Raw genomic sequence first — 18,505 nt, forward strand, 5'->3', positions numbered from 1 at the left:
ACACACACACACTCTCTCTGCCCCTTGGCAAGGGTGCTGTCCTTGGTGCTAGATCCTATTTTCTCAAGACTAATATTATCTATTAAGTACAGAAAGCCCATTCCTACACAAGGGTGTTTTCAAAGAGCATCAGCAAAGAGAAGGAAGCTGAGTGATGGATTTGGGTTCTGAGTTGGAATGGCGTACTAGAACCAAGGAAAAGGGGTACACAGGTATGAGGATATGGATCAGTCACTACAGTACTTGCCTTTCAAGTGTGAGCATTCAGTCACCAAAAGCCAGGTAAAAAGCTGACTTTATTGGCATGCTTTTATAATCCCTGTGATCACGAGATGGAAAGACAGGCAGATCCCTGGGCTCTCACAAATGGCCTCGTCGTCTTGTCCTAAGCAAAAGTGAGATTCTGTTCTGTGTAGGGCTTGACACTCATTCAGAGCTATCCACAGATACACACTCATGAATGGGGATGGGCAGATAGGTGGAGAGAGAGAGAGAGAGAGAGAGAGAGAGAGAGAGAGAGAGAGAGAGAGAGAGAGAGAGAGAGAGAGAGAGAGAGAGAGAGAGAGAGAGAGAGAGAGAGAGAGAGAGAGAGAGAGAGAGAGAGAGAGAGAGAGATTTTAAACTGCTCCTTGGCCTGAGTGCTGTCCTTGGTGCTGGATCTTATTTTTTCAAATCTAATAAGTATCTGTTAAGACTGAAGGCTTATAGGTCACTACAGTGGGGCAGTGCTAAGTTGTCTTTACACGGGACAGATGTTTTCTGCCACTAGAGTCCAGAGGGGTTCATCTTTTGAGACAAGAACTATTCACAATGTATCTTTCCCTTTCAAATGTGCCACTCACTTGTCACTTGAGTCATGTTGTTCATGACGTTAGAGTAAGAAAACAAACCCCAACTGCAATAAGAGTTGGCCAGAGTCATATTAACAGAGAAAGCTGATGGGAACAGGTATGGAATTTAAGATGTGCACATAATTGAGTATAAAGCAGGGATGCCTGAAAGCAAACAATGAGAAAAATTAACAAAGTCAGCACTTTCTCAGGACCCCCCCCCCACCCAAAAAAAAAATTCGGTCAGTAACTTAGGCTGTTACATTCATGAACTCATGATTCATCAGAAATCTATGCCTTACTGCTCCCGAAGAAGTTCTTGCTGCAGTGGTCTCAGCGTTGGCATTGCTCTTCTCAGTTACAATAATGAGACAGAGAGACAGTCCTTCCAAATGCTGGTTTTATGAAAAGGGGTCTCAGGGGACAGGGAGAAAGCAAGGGCATTTGATTGGCACTTAGTGCTCCTGCCCTCAAGAAGAGTGCATCTGGTCTATGGCCATACCACCCTAAACGTACCAATCTTGCCTCCTCTCAGAAGCTAAGTAGGGTCGGCCTGGTTAGTCCTTGAGTGGAAGTGCATTATCTGTGATGTCTGTGTTTGCAGCACAGACCAAGTTCAAATACTGCATTCCAGTTATTAATGTGGTCCTAATATGATCAGTGAAGCCAAATCCTATAGTTTAGAAGGTCCAAGATCATTTAACACAGAGCACAACAGATTCCTTAGTCAAAAGTCCTGTATGGAGAAGACTCCTTCATTCCTTCATTGGATAAATTTCAGTTGAGTCATTGATTGACACTAGTTGCTGGCTAGTTACATTTTCATCCCAAGGTCATCCCTTGCTAACTAGTTTGATTGCTTTAAATGAGAGAGAGAGAGAGAGAGAGAGAGAGAGAGAGAGAGAGAGAGAGAGAGAGAGAGAGAGAGAGAGAGAGAGAGATGCAGAAGGGGTCTCCAAGAAGAGGTTCTGGTAGGTAAAGTCCTGAACATACATCTCAGAGAGGGAAAGCTGATGGGAAATACCACCAAGAAAAATACCACCAAGAAAACAGCAATGTGACCAACATCAGGAGACCATGCAACCCTCCCTGTTGGGTGACCACATACCTCTACCTCTGATGAGCACTTCCTAAGAGCAAGTACTTAACATCATCACAGTTAGCTTCTGGTCAGCCACATGCATGCCTGACTTAGTAGGCACTTGCTAACAGACTGGGATAGAAATGTGTGCATTTTACAAGTGATTAGTATAGTCATCTCAGGAGAGCTTAGAAAGGACAGTTTCTTTTTAAAAGTATTCCACCATCCTGGAGGAGGGTCCTCTTGTGACTCTCTGGTGCCTGAAGCCTTTGTCCTGTCATTTTCGGATTCATTGACTGTCCCAAGCTGCCAATTACATGTACTGAAAAACACAGGTCCCTGGATAGAGGCACGGCAGTATAGAACATCAGAAGCCTGGGGTCTGAGAATAATGAGATCCTGGGCCTAGAGTGTGGCTGGATTCTGTACTATAAAATGAGGAGAGAATAATTAATTGGAAGACTCCAAGCACTAATAAAAGACCCTTGAGGCTTAGAGGTTACTGAGAAAAAAATGTCCAGGCCCAGTGGAAGTGATAGTTAGGTCTATGACAGGAAGGACTAGGAGCTTGAAGTGGACCAACGAGTGCCCCAGACAGTGGTAGGGAACCACAGGAGCCTCTTTAAGCACTAGAGCTTGGATGTGGCTAGCACAAAAGACTGTTAGGTGCACCGCCTCTCTATGGCTTATGCCCACTGGGAGAGCAGAACTTTGTGGGTAACCCAGCCCACCAGACTGACAGCCCATCAGCATGGACAGACACAGCTTGGATGTCACACCAAGGATGTGGACACAAGGACAGCACTTATTTCTTAGTGTAGGGTAGTTATGGCCAAGAAGAAGCTGGGGGCCAAGCTGTCTTGAGTAAACTGAAAAGAAAATGGCCCTGTGCATTCTCAAAATGTTAGAGAAGGGCCCTGGCTAGGATGGGACAAAGCCAGTGTGTATACTTGGGGCTTACCTATGGGCGAAAAGAGCCAAGAACATGAACTGTCCCACATGGCAAGGAACAGAGGGGTGACATGACCCAGGTGGAAAGGCCAGACATGGTTGTCCAAAGGTGCCCAGTATAGCAGAGGGACATTACAGACATGGTAATATTGTGATTCTAACTCATTTTCAATGAATCATAGAATATGTCTGGTAAAGTTTTGGGGCAGAATATGATTACCTGATTAACAAAGAAGCTACACCCAACTCAAATAAACTACACTGAACTCAAAGTCATGCCTACATTTACTGAGCCCACAGAGACAGTATCAGTATTGAGCAGCCAGTGCTTTTGTGAGATGTTTACATAACACAAAATGTAAACGCGTAAACAGTTTGAAACTCATGATGCATATGCACACAGTGTACAAAGCAAAAGAGGTCACAAACACACACCATTGGTGTTGACATAGCCACTGTACACATGGCTCCCTTGCTGGGTGATGCTGTCCATGCAGATCTGCCCGAAAAGTGATTAGAAATAAATCCAGATGGGAACATTTCGCCCAACATCAACTAAACAGATTCAGTTGCTCCTGTTTGGGCCTGGGTGCAAACAATGTTTAGAATACAGTATTCATGCATTTTAGAAGGAGCAGAAAGTCCACCCAACATAGAGTAGTTGGGAGGGAGCATAAAGCACCACACACAAGGTTCTTGGAGGTGAATGGCCCAAGATTGTAGGTAAACCTGACCTGGTAAATCTCCCCATCAAATCAAAGCAAGTTTCAATACTAACTACAAAACAATCCTCAAAAGTTAGTTATTTTATTATAAGGAAGTTACAACCCCTGACATACCTGTGTGCCACACACACACACACACACACCTCAAACACCTGCTTGGTCTCCAGAGTGAACTGAAGTTGTTATGTCCTCACAGAGCCATTACTTAGCAAATGGCACAGCCAGAGAGTGCATCACAAGTCTTGACAGTAAGACAGACACAGTCACAGATGACAGCAGCTGTTTTTCTCTACAGATCTACTAAGGGAATATTCTGGAATTTATAGACCAAAAAGATAAACCCAAAGAAATTATATGCATATTCACCTATGTTTTAAATCACAATCTTTATGGTTAGAATGAAACCCCTTGGAGACATACATTATTGAATCATCTTATAGATAGTATTCTTTGGACTCTTTTTCAAGCATTTAACAATGTGAAATCCATCCTGGGAAGGCTAGACAAACCAGTTATTGAGGAGGGGGTAGGATTTGAGCCAGAGGCCATGCATGTCAAACCCTGATTTAGCAGGACAGGAGTTGGTAGGTCATAAAACCAGGCAGTTGTCAGCCTCTAAATTCATGGTTTTCCCCGGAAGATCTTTTAAAAATACAATAAACATTTCTAGTTTAAATTTAAATTTAAAAATAAAAATTAAAAAAATACAATAAACATAAAGCTACTTTTAAACCCCCCACTCCTCATGGTTATAACACAATCAGATTACACATGTCATCCAGGAGTGTATGTTCACATTCTAAATTTAATTTTAGTGCCATCTTGGCTGTAGATGGGTACTGGCTGGTACCATGAAGACAGAAACAGGAGCACAGTGGTAAACATATAGGCATCAGTTCATATGATCACACATGTCACGTTGGGAAGGCATCTGCATAGAGGCTTCTCTGCTCTGTGAGGTCAGCGGCCGGCCCCCTACCCCCAGCCACTGATTGTAATGCTCTCCTGTTCTTATCTTGTAGGCTTTCATATCGGACGGGGCAAGACACAGCTAATTGTGACACGTGCAGGAACAGTGCATGTATTATCTATAGGTATGTTAACATTCTCTTCCCACTTTGTTATTCTGAGTGACAAATGATGTTTACCCACTAATGCAAGAATCATTGGGGCCATGCTGGGAAGATTCCATCAGACCCCCCCAAAAAAGTAAAGAGCCCTCCTTGACAATAACTATGCTATGTCTAAACAGCCATCCCTCCACCCAACCCTCACCCCCATCCCTCCATCCCCCAGGTATACAATCCCAGGATGAAGGAGTGTTTGAACACGTTTATCTTGCAAATGCATCATTGTGGTCTCAGGAGCAAGTATCATCTTGATGGCTTGCTCCCTGGGAATCTATAGCCTTGAGCACATAAGTGTGCTCCAGCCAAACAGTAAAATATATGCCCACCAGATGGTATAGATCAAAGGCCCAAATCCACACTGTATAGGCTAGGACTGCATGGTAGATCCAGTCTGCTCACATGTCATGTACAGATATTTTTTCAGAGAACTCACAAGGTCCATGGTCTTCTCCATTTCATCAACAGGATCGCCTCTCAGGAAACTACAACTGTTTGTCATGTGTTGGGGAAGTCCTGTGTATATGTCAATAAATTACTGCTGGCCAATAGGAATCTAGATAGGTGGGGCTAGGAGTCCAGGAGGATTCTGGGAAGGAGAAAGACAAGAGAGTCAACATGTGACGCCATAGGGGTAGGACGCCGGGAACTATTCTCCGGTAAGAAACATACTTAGATTAACAATTATGGGGTAATTACTTAAGGCAGAGCTAGCCAGTAAGAGACAAGCAAGGCCAACAGCTTCATGATGAATATAGCCTCCTGTGTGTTTATTTGGGACTGATGCGGATCTGGAACCAGGCGGGCGGGACGGCTCCTTCTCAAGGAAAAAGTTTCTCTTAACAAAATGGTGTCAGGAGTGGGATTGAATTTCCACGCAAAACAACAAAAGCTTTAAAGGAATTTTAGAAACAGAAGAACGGAGAGAAGCACAGATTTTTGATAGCAGCATTTTTCTCAGGTGTTTTGCTAGCGACAAGCCGAGATTCACGTGGCTCGCTTACTGGAGTCTTCCTGACTCGGCATAAAAAGAAAAAAAAACCCAACAAGGTTCTTTTAAGAGACTCTGCTAACGATTGAAAGATGTGTACGTACAGCTGGAAGTGGCAGTTTTTGCTGGATGTCAGCATGGACTGAGGCGGTAAGCTGAAATCACGCTTACGCCCGCCATCTTGAAACGGCAGTTTAAAACAGCCGCGGTTTTACAGATAAGACACGTGGCCAGAAAAACATAAAGATTTACAGTAAAGTCAGACTTGGATGAAGAAAATCTCTAAAGGTTTACAGTGTGTTTAAAAATATACATGAGATTAAGAGAGAAAATAAAACAGCAAAGTGGTATATAAATACAAAAGCCGGTTTGTGGTGGCGCATGCCGGTAGGATTTACTCCAGAGGCAGAGGCAGGCAGATTTCCAAAGAGAAACCCTGTCTCAGAGAAAAATAAATGAAAGTGAAAGAAATAAAGTAATAATAGATAAATAAATAAGCCACGTAAAGATGAAAATCACACAGAGAGTCTGGATACTGTACGCTATTGTGTTTTTCAGTTTTTTCATTGCTAAGGAAGGAGCAACTGCTAAAGTACATTTGATTATAAATGCTGCTAAATTAATACAACTTATATCTTTTGAAAATACCTTGACTTAAAAATTTAAGCATAAGGATATGTTACTCGGAAAAGGAGTTTTTATTTATGTTTCTACAGAAAATGAAAAGCTGAAGATTCCTTCCAGGCTTCTGTGGTTTCACGAACCAAGACCCCCGGAAGCAGTGGATCAGATGTTCCAACAATTGAAACGGCTAAGATGATGCAGTTTTACAGGCCCGGAAAATAGGGACTGATACAGGTTTCTGAGTTTTGTCATGATCCCCATGGTATGAACAGCGCCCCCTTCCACCAGGAAGCAGTTTGGAATAAGCGATGTCCCAATTCCCATCTTGTTTATAAATCTTTGTTTTCATTTAAATGGGGTTGTTTATAATTGGCTAATGATCACAGCCAATCTTTTTTAATGGTAAAAAGGGGAATTATGGTATGGGTATTGTTTTTCATTTATTGATACAAATTCAAGGTCAGTTTTGTGATGCTTATATTTCTCCTCTTGATTAAGTATACTGATCTTTTACAACGTAATGCATAATTGAATACAGACTATAGATAGTTACTTATAATAGAATTTCTAGTTACATAAGTTAGGTTTCTAGATATACAGAAATATATTTGAGATGGACAGTCTTCAAACCTCTCAAAGACCTTCAGAACATGGCATTTAAAATGGTTTAGGGTTTGTCTTGACAATGAGAAATGTCTGCTCCTGGCAGCACCAATTACGTCTGAGAGGAAGATGGGCATCGAAGAAACTCATTATAAAGTTTGCTTTCAACATGGCAAGATTAGCCATTTGGGCAAGAAACTGCTCTTGCCTAGACTGTTTGACTGTTGTTGTATAATCTGGACATGCAGGACCCACAGGAAAGTGAATGCTGAACTCAGTCTTACAGGGTTCCTGCTTCATGGAAGAGTCTGCGAGACTTTCTGCAGGACAAAGAAAAATTAATGACAGACTGCCAATGCAGATGGACAGTTTGAAATTTCCTGCTTTGCTGAGAAGTGTTCCAGACACATTGTGGCCTATGGGCTGAAGATGGATGCCCCAACGTTACAGAGGAACTTCGGGTGACTGTCCAGGCAGTAAGATGTCTCTGTCAATCCTAGTGTTTATATATTATCCTTCTGTGGTCTTTGATGGAGTTGAAGACAGATAGTTATAATTATAGTTTTCCTTAGTTATGATAAAAGATAAGCTACATATAGGACTTTGGACTCACAAGGATGGGATGGATGATATTTTCTTTAGATCTTGCTAAATGTTAATAGACAAAATGTTGTAACTGTGTTCTTACTTGATAACTGTTCTGTCATATACAATTTGACTATGTTAAAGTTAAGACCTTTCTTTTTGTTTAAACAGAAAAGAGGAGATGTTGGGGAAGTCCTGTGTATATGTCAATAAATTACTGCTGGCCAATAGGAATCTAGATAGGTGGGGCTAGGAGTCCAGGAGGATTCTGGGAAGGAGAAAGACAAGAGAGTCAACATGTGACGCCATAGGGGTAGGACGCCGGGAACTATTCTCCGGTAAGAAACATACTTAGATTAACAATTATGGGGTAATTACTTAAGGCAGTCATGTGTTTGTTTTTAATTTAAGCTTGGTAATGATCGACACCCATGAGATTAGAACAGAAACCTTCAATAGGCAAAAGTTAGATGTGACAGTAACTTAAGATGTTAAGACATGGTCAAAACTTTCACAAATTGTTGTCTTTTAATATTTCCTTATGGGGGGGTATGAAATTTTCACCAACTGTGACCACAGTGACAAGTGTTATGCTTTAGTTCCTTTGCAAACATGAAGAATGATGTCAAGGGCTGAGAGGGATCACATGTCTTGGCTGGTGTGAACTGGGCTGCAATGGTGAGTGCAGACATCTCTGAGATAACATTGACCTCATGAGTAAAGATATAGCCCTTATGGTGGCAGTTCCGGTTTCCTGAGGACAGTTCACAGGGTTTACCACAGTGGTTGTGGTGGCCCACACTCCCACCATCAGCGGCCCCCTTTTCCTTGGTCAACATTTAACAACAGTGTTGTCTTTATAAATTGAGGCAGTGTCTCAATGTGGTTTTGATTTGTATTTCCTGATGCTTAGTCAGCATCTTTTCCTATACCTAATGCATATCTACATAATCTCTTTTCGAAAAAAATTTTAGTAAGCTGTAATATTATTTCAAAAAACAGTAGTAACTAAGTTTTATATGTCTAAAAATACAGAGAGGATCTTCCTTGCTCATTTATAAAAAATAAAATAAAATGTGGACAAAATGTCACTACCACTACATGAAGAGATCAAACCTAGACAGTGTAGGAAGGCTTCAGGCCACTTAGTCTCAGACTCATATGCCCCATTGCTGAGGTGCAACACATATACAGCTGTGATAACCCAAGCTCAGCAGCCCAGATGAGGCCTCAGTTCTTTAAAAGCAGAGCTGGGACACATGAAGATATTGTCATGGAGCTACTGGAAGAAACCACAGCTAGATGTAGGCACTGAGGTTCTGACTCCCACAGGACGATGGGCAGAATCAGAAGGGATTCATTGGTCATGAGTGGGGATGCATGACTGGCATCTGGTGGGTAGGAAGAAGCCAGGGATGCTGCTGGTGTCCTGTAATGCATAGGAAAGCCCATGACAATGAAGTCACTGGATCTAAGGAATCAGTAGAGCTGGGGTTGAAAAGGCCACCATGTTGAATCCATCCTGCACCATGGTTTTGTAAGAGGCACAAGTAAAAGGCTAAGGTATGGACAGCACACAAGGCACCAGGAAGCTATCTAGAACCCTGGTCAGGGCACGAAGCTCTTGATTGTCCTTGACTGTCATCAATGTGGAGGTAAGAAAATCAAGCACCACACAAAGATTTTCCTATCTAGAGCTCCATGTTCCACGTCAGAGGGAGTGCCTTTCAGATGAGCATGCCTGGTGGGAACTCTGTACTCACCTTTCAGGTGACCATGCCTGGTGGAATCCTGGTACTATGTCCACACTGAGGATAATGACTTTGAATCAACAGTGAAGGGCTTTAACCAGGATATTCCATTTTTAATGGGTGACATTAAAAAACTAGGGCCTGCAAGTGTGTCTCTGACAATTCCTCCCTGGGGTTCAGCTCACTTCCAGGGCCAGAGTTTATCTAGTCTTCTACTGTGGCAAGATTGAAGTAGCAAAGATTCCCACAGAAACTTCGGGATGAGCATGTTCAGCCTAAAACTACTTAACATTTTGTGGGTGACTGAAAAAAAGAATTTATTATGATACTGTCCAATGTAACTGAAATAATTTAAATAAATTTAACTCTAAATTCAGGGGTGACTTACATTAAAAGTGATATTAAAAGTCATTTAACGAGCCAGAGAAGGATATTTCAGGGGAATTAGTGTAGAGGGATACCATGCTCAATTGGCTCAACCAGAATTCTGCTGGAATACAAATACATTAGCCAACGGCCATCCAAAAGACCAGTGAATATCCAGTCACCAGAACAATGTCCCAGAACCCCAAGAAGACTTACGAAGTACAAAGACAGAAGCACATGGATCCCTCTGGTTCTCCTAAACAAACCAGTGGACTTGCATCAACCCCCAGAGGCCTGTTCATTGGCAACAAGATTTGTTGGGATGCTCTTCATGCCCAGGATAGAGAAGAGGCTTTTCCTGCCTCCCAGAGGCTCCATCAGACTCTGAAGGAATGCAGAAGCATCAGCAGAGGATGGGATGGAAGGAGAAGTGGGGCTTTATCTCTTCCAGGAAAGTAGTTGAAAATTATTCCATTCAAAGCAATAAAACACAGACAAACAAGAAAACAACTTCAACTACAAAGACATGTAGCAAACAGAAGCTACTTAGGCTTAGTAAGCAAATTCTGGAATATCCTGCATGTTAACAGTTCAGCTGGCATTCCCACAATTCCTTAAGTCCCTATTTCATTGAATCTAACTCTTCACTCAGTGTTCCTGTCATTCTTTGTTCTGTTTGGTTTTGTGACAGGGTGTCACCATGTAGCCCTGGCTGTCCTGGAACTCATAGTATAGACCAGGCTGACCTCAAATTAATAGGGATCCACTTGCTTCTGCCTCCAAAGTGCTGGGAGTAAAGGTGTGTGCCACTAAACCCAGTGCATGTCATTCTTTACTAGAGATAGAACACAACAGTTACTCTCACAGTGTCTGAAATGGCACAAAAGTTTCTTGACGTTCATGAGTCAAGAAAAATGTAGTCTTGTTCATTAACTAAAAATCCACTGTCTCGGGAAAACCACAGCAACTCTTATCTATCTAGCATAAGTATGTCATTTCAATTTAAATTATAGACATTGAAATCTTACATCTATGTGATTTAAGGTATAGGCAGTCTTTTGCAGTGAGACCTGAGAATGTCCTCTAAATGTAGATACCTCCAGCATGAGCTTGAACTTACCTTCCAGGGGTCATGGCTGCTTTTCTGTCTTAAAAATAAAGCCATGCCACGTGACAGAGACAGACTTGAGAATGGCGGGTGACACTGGATGACAGAGACAGACGTGAGAGTGGCCAGGGTGGACACTGGATGACAGAGACAGACTTGAGAGTGGCCAGGGGTGACACTGGATGACAGAGACAGACTTGAGAGTGGCCAGGGTGGACACTGGATGACAGAGACAGACTTGAGAGTGGCCAGGGGTGACACTGGATGACAGAGACAGACTTGAGAGTGGCCAGGGTGGACACTGGATGACAGAGACCGACTTGAGAGTGGCGGGTGACACTGGAGCTGCCCCTGTTATTTCTGTGCATTTTATTTGACATCGCCGCTCTTCCCAAAGACAAGAATAACTTACTGGTTTCCACAGTATTCAAATCACAGCATTTCAATTATAAATATAAAGGGCAGAAACAAGTCCAGGAACAAATACAGCATATTTTTTGGCAAGCAGATAGTTGCAGAACACCAAAAAGTCTGGGTCAAAGAAAAAAGAAAAGAAAAAGAGAAAGAAAGAAGCCTGTCATCTTAATAGCAATGGCCTTGGGTAGGTGTCACACAGTGAGGGCAGTGATGGTTAATGAGGCACACCAGTTAAGGGTCCCATCTGAATACAAAAAAAACTGGTACACCACAGGAGACAGAAAATGTCTCTATGATAACAATCTGAGCAAAAGGGGAAAGCTTAGCTCAAGGTCAGAGTCCTTATTGTCCAAAGCCTGGTTTTAGCACCAAGGCGAAGGGACTGTATCCTTGAGTTGAGGATCTATGGCTCTCCATTTCACCATTTCAGTTTCTGCCAGCTAGGAGCGACTCTGGGATTAAGGAAGGATAATACAGATTCCAAATTGGGAGAATTTTAAAATGCCACATGGCCATGGTAATCTTAGAAGCTAAAATACTCTAGGGGCAATAAAAGCTGCCAATGTCCCCAAATTGCAATTTGTCATACCTGCTTGTTGGTAGACAGCCCTACAGGACAATGAACTTGACCCCATCGGTCTCACATTTGAACACTGGAAACCCAGCTGTCTTCTCCACAAAGCAGAAAAAAGACCCTATGTTCCTAGTAGGGGTTGGCTCAGGGAGGCAAGAAGGCTGTTGTATTCAAGACCAGGTTGCCTGCTTTGGGATGAAGGTGTATATGGTCTTGTATGAAGACCTTTGCCATAGTGGCTGTACATATCTTACTATAAAGTGGAATTCTGCCATGGAACTATACAAGATGTGGAAAAACACCAAAAGCACAAAAGGCCTTGAAGCACTTTCAGGAAATAAAAACTTCATGGGAAAATAGCATCAGGCAAAGGCTGGAAGCATTAGCCTGTCAGAGCCAGTCTCTGAGATCTGGGAGCCCTGGGTTCGGGCTCAGCTGTTCCCTTTCTTGCTGGCTGGTATCCATTCACCTGTTAAGTCCTGCAGAATTACAAAGAATCCTTTCCAACCATGAAATCCAAGAAGCTGGCTATTTACAAATACAAAACAAAAAAGGGTCTGGAACTTCAGACTAAGCATATGCATGGGGTGAATATGCAGACAGTTATAAAGCAGCCCCCCAAAATATCTTGTCCCTCTATTGGTAAGGGAGTGTGTAGATCTAGCCCATACCTGATGGTTGTGCTTATTGCTCAGCAGCTCATTGAAATGCTAAGCACCCAGAAGGTTCTACCTCCTAAAACTGGAAATTTTGAGATGGTGGACATAGTCACATTTTCCTCTACGATGACACCCCTTTGATTGTGATCTGGACCAATTGAGATATTCAAATGAAGGGGAGGTTCCACATGAAGGAAGATTTTTAGAGATCCGAGTTGGACTTTCCTTTAAGTAAAACTTTTCTGCTTTATCATTCCTATTTCCTGTCAAAATAGGCTTTAATTAGTTTAGAAGTGTTTTAAGGATAAATGGTGAAGTCTTTTGTCTCCAGCCTATCTGGGAAACTCCATTGCCAGACTAATCTGATGTCACCAGTGATTCACCTAGTGTTCAGATTTGGCTTCAAAGGGAACAATGAAAGAAACCATTAGCAAATCCGCCCCTTCCCTCTTTTATTGAACTGGTTAATTCATAAAATAACAGCGCAATGAAAGGGGGCAAATTCTAATGTGTGTGTTTCAGTGAAAATAACAGTGAGCCAGACTAGATTCAAAGGCTTTGGGGGATAGTACCAAGATGTAAAAGATAATAATAATGTTGACTCAGATTAATTAACGAGGATTGTTTTCAGAGAGGAAGCTCTTATGAGCAGGGTTGGAACAGACTTCAGAAAGATGCTGCCCACTCCTGCTTCATTTCTTCAGTATCAAGGCTACCTTAAGAGGGGTCACAGGTGACATCAGTTGAAGATACTCACTAGGGCAATAGGTGGGCAGGGTACCAGGATGGAAGGGAAAGCCCTGGCCTACCCAGACCTTGTTTAACACCAGAAGGAGGCTTGTGAGCTGTCCTGTGGAGTGTCACACTTCCATCATCTGACACAGAGCAGGTATGGCGGACACAGGATACCATGGAGGGATGTCAGGCAATGGGGCATGGGGATGCAATGGTGTGTTCTCCAGAGCTCCCTCTGCTGGAGAGTTAGGAACTGGCAGGTTCCAGAGCATCTCTAAGGGTGGTTCCATGTGAGCAACTGAGGACTTTTCAGGACATGCATCTCAAATAGGAGGCACCTTAAGTATATATGCCCTTACCCCAAATGATTAGACATGGTAAAGAATATACAGAGGCTGTGACTATTTTTTCTTACATCTTCCCAAGTAATTTATCACACATTGGGCATACAAAATACATGGTTGCGAAGACATGCAATACACACGAGAAGATGCTTCTTTTCTGGTTCCCAGTGCCGTGCAGAAAGGAGCTGGAGGAGCTGGTCAGGATGAGGGGCAGGACAGCAACATGGCTAATGAAGTCTTATTGTAGGGAGAGGTAATTGCATTTGTATGCAGAACCTGTGCCAGTGCCAATCTGAGGCGATCCAGAGCCACTTGGAGCAGCAGTCTCTGCAGCCTGTGTCATCCAACGATTATCTTAGTGGAAATATCCTTTCCAGCGTCACTTCAATTATTCCACTTGTGCATATTGAGTTCTTTAGCAGTGTGAGCCGAGGTGGGAAAAAACATCCACCTTCCATCCAACATATATGGCCTTGTTCTTATTCACACTCTTTAAGTGGGGATGGGCAGGGGTGACAGATTGGAATCCTTTAACAATACCTTACACAATGTTATTCCAGTATAACGGAAATATTTTTTAATAAAATAAATTAAGTCAGGGGAAAAGAATAGCTTTGACAGGCCTCAAAATTCTCCTTGAAAATTCCCAAAGCTAATAATCCAATTTCTTTCAGTATTCTTTTAGAATCTAAAAATACACTATCTCTTTTCCCCCAGTATGTAAAGATTTTGAAAACCTTCAGCAACACCTTGCTTCCCATCTGCAGACACTGTGAAACTAACAATGGCCCTCAGAATGAAAACTGCTCACACCCCCAGGTCTTGTTTGCAAAGCAATGACTTAAATATTACTCAAGGCAGAAGAACCCACAGCAGCCACAGCCCTCACCTTTGGTTAAACCAATAGGTGGAAGTCAGGGAGCCTTTGGCTGAAGCCCAAATTAGCACCAAGGAAGGAGGGAGTGTGTCGACTTCATAAGGAAATAAATGCCCTGCAGATTTTAGGTGAATAGGGGGATTTTCTAGAGCCTAAATACAGGATTCAGACTTGCCCCTAATTCCTGAGTTTGGTTGCAAAGGAATCCTCTGAGTAGATTTCAGTAATTTTTTAGAGTGCAGTGGTTCCTAGCCCCACTCAGTAGCCTCTTCCTTTGGCCAGCTGTCTGAAAACAGCATTCTGGAAACAAAAGGGACCATCCCCAAGACTCAAACATTGCTAACACCATTATGTGTAAGAATTAGGATTGCTCCATGCTGGGGCTCTTGTGGCTGACACCGGGTTGTAGCCTTTGATACAGAGAAACAGAGTTCTGGCCAGGGGCTCAGAGGCAGGTTCCTTTTCAGACTCCCAGCAGTGTGTTCAAGAAGCAGTCTATCTCTCTGAACAGAGGAGTGTCCATCTTCAAATTAATAAAAGCAAGCAAGGAGGGGACTAGGATTATAACCAAATCCTGGTACTTGGGTAGGGGCACACTGGAGTCCTGTATTCTCTGTTACAGTCCAATGACAGAAAACTGTGTGCTCGTCACTGAGGCTAGAATGGCAATGTGTGACTGGCTATCTTTGCCGTCTGCGGTGTGGCCATCTGGAGGGATGGTGGTCACCAACCATGTGAGGGAAGATAGATGAGTGCACTTCAGAAAGATGCAATGTTGAACACACTAGATGGAGAGTGCCCCTTAGAAGTGGGGAAATTCTCAGCGGGGAACAATGGCTACTTTGGGTCTGTGTTTTCTACTAGCCAGAGAGGTGGCCAGGGATGTTCATAAATGGGACTAAACAGAAAGCATTGCCTAGATTCCTTTAGCACACAAAGGAGCATGGGCCTGGGAAGGTCTCCTCTGGACAATGCTGCTGTTTCCCCATGGGGCTGATATCTAGCTGTCCATACAGCAGTCACCTTCACTGCCACTTGGTGCTATCCTCAGAAGCATTGCCACAGGGTAAGAGCTCCCTCATGCTCACAGTGCCCTGGCTTCTGGGGCTTGCCCTTTCAGTGGAAGACTCTTCATCACCACTTCACAGCCTAGGGAGTTCAGGTCCCCAAGGCGAGATGATTTATCCACAGTGGCAGAGCAAGACGTGGAGAGTCACCGTTAGCACCAGGGACCTGTGGTCTAACTCAAAGAGAATTAAAAACAGAGGCTAGGGATCTGAAGCTTACTGAGCCACAGGGCACTGGCAGGCAGGAGAGATTAAAAACAACAACAACGTGGGGGCTTCCACTTCAGAAAACAAGCAGGTGCTGGGGGGGGGGCGGTCACCTGCCCTTAACTCTTCCCTGATATAGAGTGAGAACCAGAGAGCGGCTGCACCTGAGGTATTCATTTGGGCTGAGGAATAGACATCAGTTGACAGGAGCTTCAAATGAGGAGGAGCGAGTAGAGAAGCCCCAGGGCCACCCTGTACTGCAACGTCCCATAATGCTAGAGAAGCATTAGGAAGCAACCTAGTAGCGTCCCCAGGAAGAAAACAGCTTGGTGTGAGCTGAGAGAGCAGCCTGAGACTTGGGGTAGGGCAAACTTTTACTTCTTTAGAAATATATAGACTATGTAGGAGAGATGGCTCAGTTGATAAAGTCCTGACCTTGCTGGACCCAAGCCCAGCCTCAGAACACACATAAAAACACAGTCATCCTTCAAATACTTAAAATCCCAGCACTGGGGAGATGGAGACAGACAGATTCTTGGAACTCACAGGCCAACCAGCTTATCCTTAGTTGGCAAGTTCCAGGCCAGTGAGAGACTGCGATGGATGGATGGATGGATGGATGGATGGATGGATGGATGGATGGATGGATGGATGGTAAAACAAAACTAATGGCCCAAGAGAAATGGTAGGTTTATCTCAGACCTATATGTATATGTATATGTGTGTACATCTACATACATGTTCAGGAGCATGTGTGTATAACATTTCACACACACACACATATATATATGAAATATATAGAAAAATGATTTTATGAACTAACATTTAAGAGAAAAGAGTAACCAAAGAAATGAAATGTCTTTGTATCCTTTAACTATGAAGCACCAGGAGCCACAGAAGAGTATGGCCAAGGTGTTGCAACATTTGCAGACTTCTGTCCACTGGGAATTACTAATGAGAGGCATTGTTTTGTATGCCTGGAAAGAGAGCAGAGGTGCAGATAAGAAAAGGAAAGCTTCCGAGGGGTTCAATAACATGCTCTGGGCAATAGCTACAAACATGGGGTCCAGGGATCTTTTTTTCCATTCAATACAGGATATAGCCTGTTATCTGATACCAGAGTCCACTTTATCCGGAAACCCTGGCCAGGTCCCAATACCTAAGCAAACACAGAATTCTCCACACTTCATATCATGCAGAGAAGGAACTCAGAGACAGAAGGTGAGGATTTGTGGTCAGGTTGCAGAAATTGTGTGTAGCTGGGGTAGGAATGGGGTGGGGAAATGAAGCATGGCATTCCATGCTATGAGCCAGAGAAAGCACCCAATTTGGGTAAAGGAATGGTCACACGAAGGAGGTAAAGAAAAGACAGTGACAGCGCCATCAACCAAATGCAGACCTCCCTACACTCTTTGTGACCAACTGGCTATCCTCAGAGAGGAAGGACTGGAGATAGAACAGCTGTACAGCTCTGCACTATCCAGAACCTCTGCTCCTAGCAGATACCATTTGGCCATTAAGCTCAAAGAAACCTTTGCTCCAAGTCAGCCAAAGATAACCAGATTCTTAGCCTTGCAATTCTGTCCCATGCAGTCAGTCATCTACTTCCAACCCCAAATAACCCAGTGTGCACTTTGACAAGAAACTGCTAGTAGACAGCAGGGGGCAAAAATACACGTTTTTGTTACTTAACAGCCAGGGTTCGCCTATCCAGAGTGTGGGTAGCTGATGTACACATGCCACCCCTAGGCAAGTACACTGCAGCCTGGACAAGACAAAGCAAGCAGTGAGGACAGGCAGGGCTCAGGGTCACTGTGTCACTGAACCTCACTGCCAGGCTTGGTGGCCCTCTTCTATCAAGCGTGCTCCAGGCTGCAGCATATTGGATGAGCCCAAACAGGAGTCTGCTCAACAGATAAAGTCGAGTCATTTCGTTAACAAGAACTCAGATTAGATTACTCTGTGATTACATGGTTCTGCGGTGTGATAAATTGGTTAATGACAGGATTCCCAGTGTAGTTGCTTAATGGGAATTCGATAATTACAGGTGCCCAGGATTGCATGTTAGCCTAGGAGATGCTAGCCACATGCTCTGTTCTAATAACTAAAAAGCTACCTGGGACAATTGCAATAGCCTTGACATGGGGGAATGTATTTCAGTATTAGCTTAGCTAAATATCACATTTCACAGACTTCTGAATGCTCTTGTTGCCTAAATGTCCAGGCTGAGAATTCTCTAACCCTTTTCTTCATCAGCACCAAACCCAACTGTAAAATCTGCAATCAACATTTAATAGTAAGAACAAAGTCATACTTGAACTATTCACTAACTAAGAGGCCTTTCATAGGCTTGTGTGTTTGAGAATATGTTCTTTCTAGAATTTAGTAAGACAGCAATTACCTCTCCCTGACCTGACATAAATAGAAGTTCAGTGACAATGAGAGAATTAACTCAGGCCTGCTTCCCAGGCTCCTGCACCAAGACAGGATCTCCTACTTTCTCAGGTTCCACAGCCCAAACAAGCTGGAATATCCCAGGTTCAGAACATCGTATGGTCTGCCCTTTGCACAGCTGTCCCTAGGAGGGGCCTTGTCTCCACTGTCATACATTCTCAAGAAGCAACACTTGACATAATGAGTTTCAGTTCTACTTCTTAGAACTAGGATTTGAACACACTCTTCAAAGTTGTCCTCTAACTTCTGTACACACACACATACACACACACACACCACGCTTCTTAAAAATAAATGGATAAGAGAATGAGGCTTCTTGTGAAAGAAAGAGGAAAATAGCTTTAAACTGCTCTTGACATTAAAAAAGAACCCTCAGTGATATTATAGCCTTTGACAATAAGAAAAATGGTGTATGGGATTTAAAAGTCA

General features: G+C 43.2%; 2 protein-coding genes across 5 annotated transcripts in view; one reads left to right on the top strand and one right to left on the bottom strand.

Annotated features, from left to right (window-relative positions):
• Positions 1 to 18,505, bottom strand: part of Dock1 (dedicator of cytokinesis 1) — a 495,662-nt gene that overhangs the window by 266,237 nt on the left and 210,920 nt on the right. The gene's annotated exons all lie outside the window — the stretch shown is intronic.
• Positions 1 to 18,505, top strand: part of Insyn2a (inhibitory synaptic factor 2A) — a 57,458-nt gene that overhangs the window by 34,316 nt on the left and 4,637 nt on the right. For 2 of the 3 annotated variants that reach the window (XM_005064272.4, XM_040752590.1), the window contains one exon: positions 4,610 to 4,681. The exons of the other annotated variant lie outside the window; for it this stretch is intronic. In XM_005064272.4, coding sequence (XP_005064329.1) covers positions 4,610 to 4,681 — 72 coding nt within the window. The remainder of the gene's footprint in view (positions 1 to 4,609; positions 4,682 to 18,505) is intronic. 3 annotated transcript variants of the gene reach the window in all.

This window comes from Mesocricetus auratus, unplaced genomic scaffold, assembly GCF_017639785.1.
Source record: "Mesocricetus auratus isolate SY011 unplaced genomic scaffold, BCM_Maur_2.0 Super-Scaffold_4256, whole genome shotgun sequence".
NCBI lineage: Eukaryota > Metazoa > Chordata > Mammalia > Rodentia > Cricetidae > Mesocricetus > Mesocricetus auratus.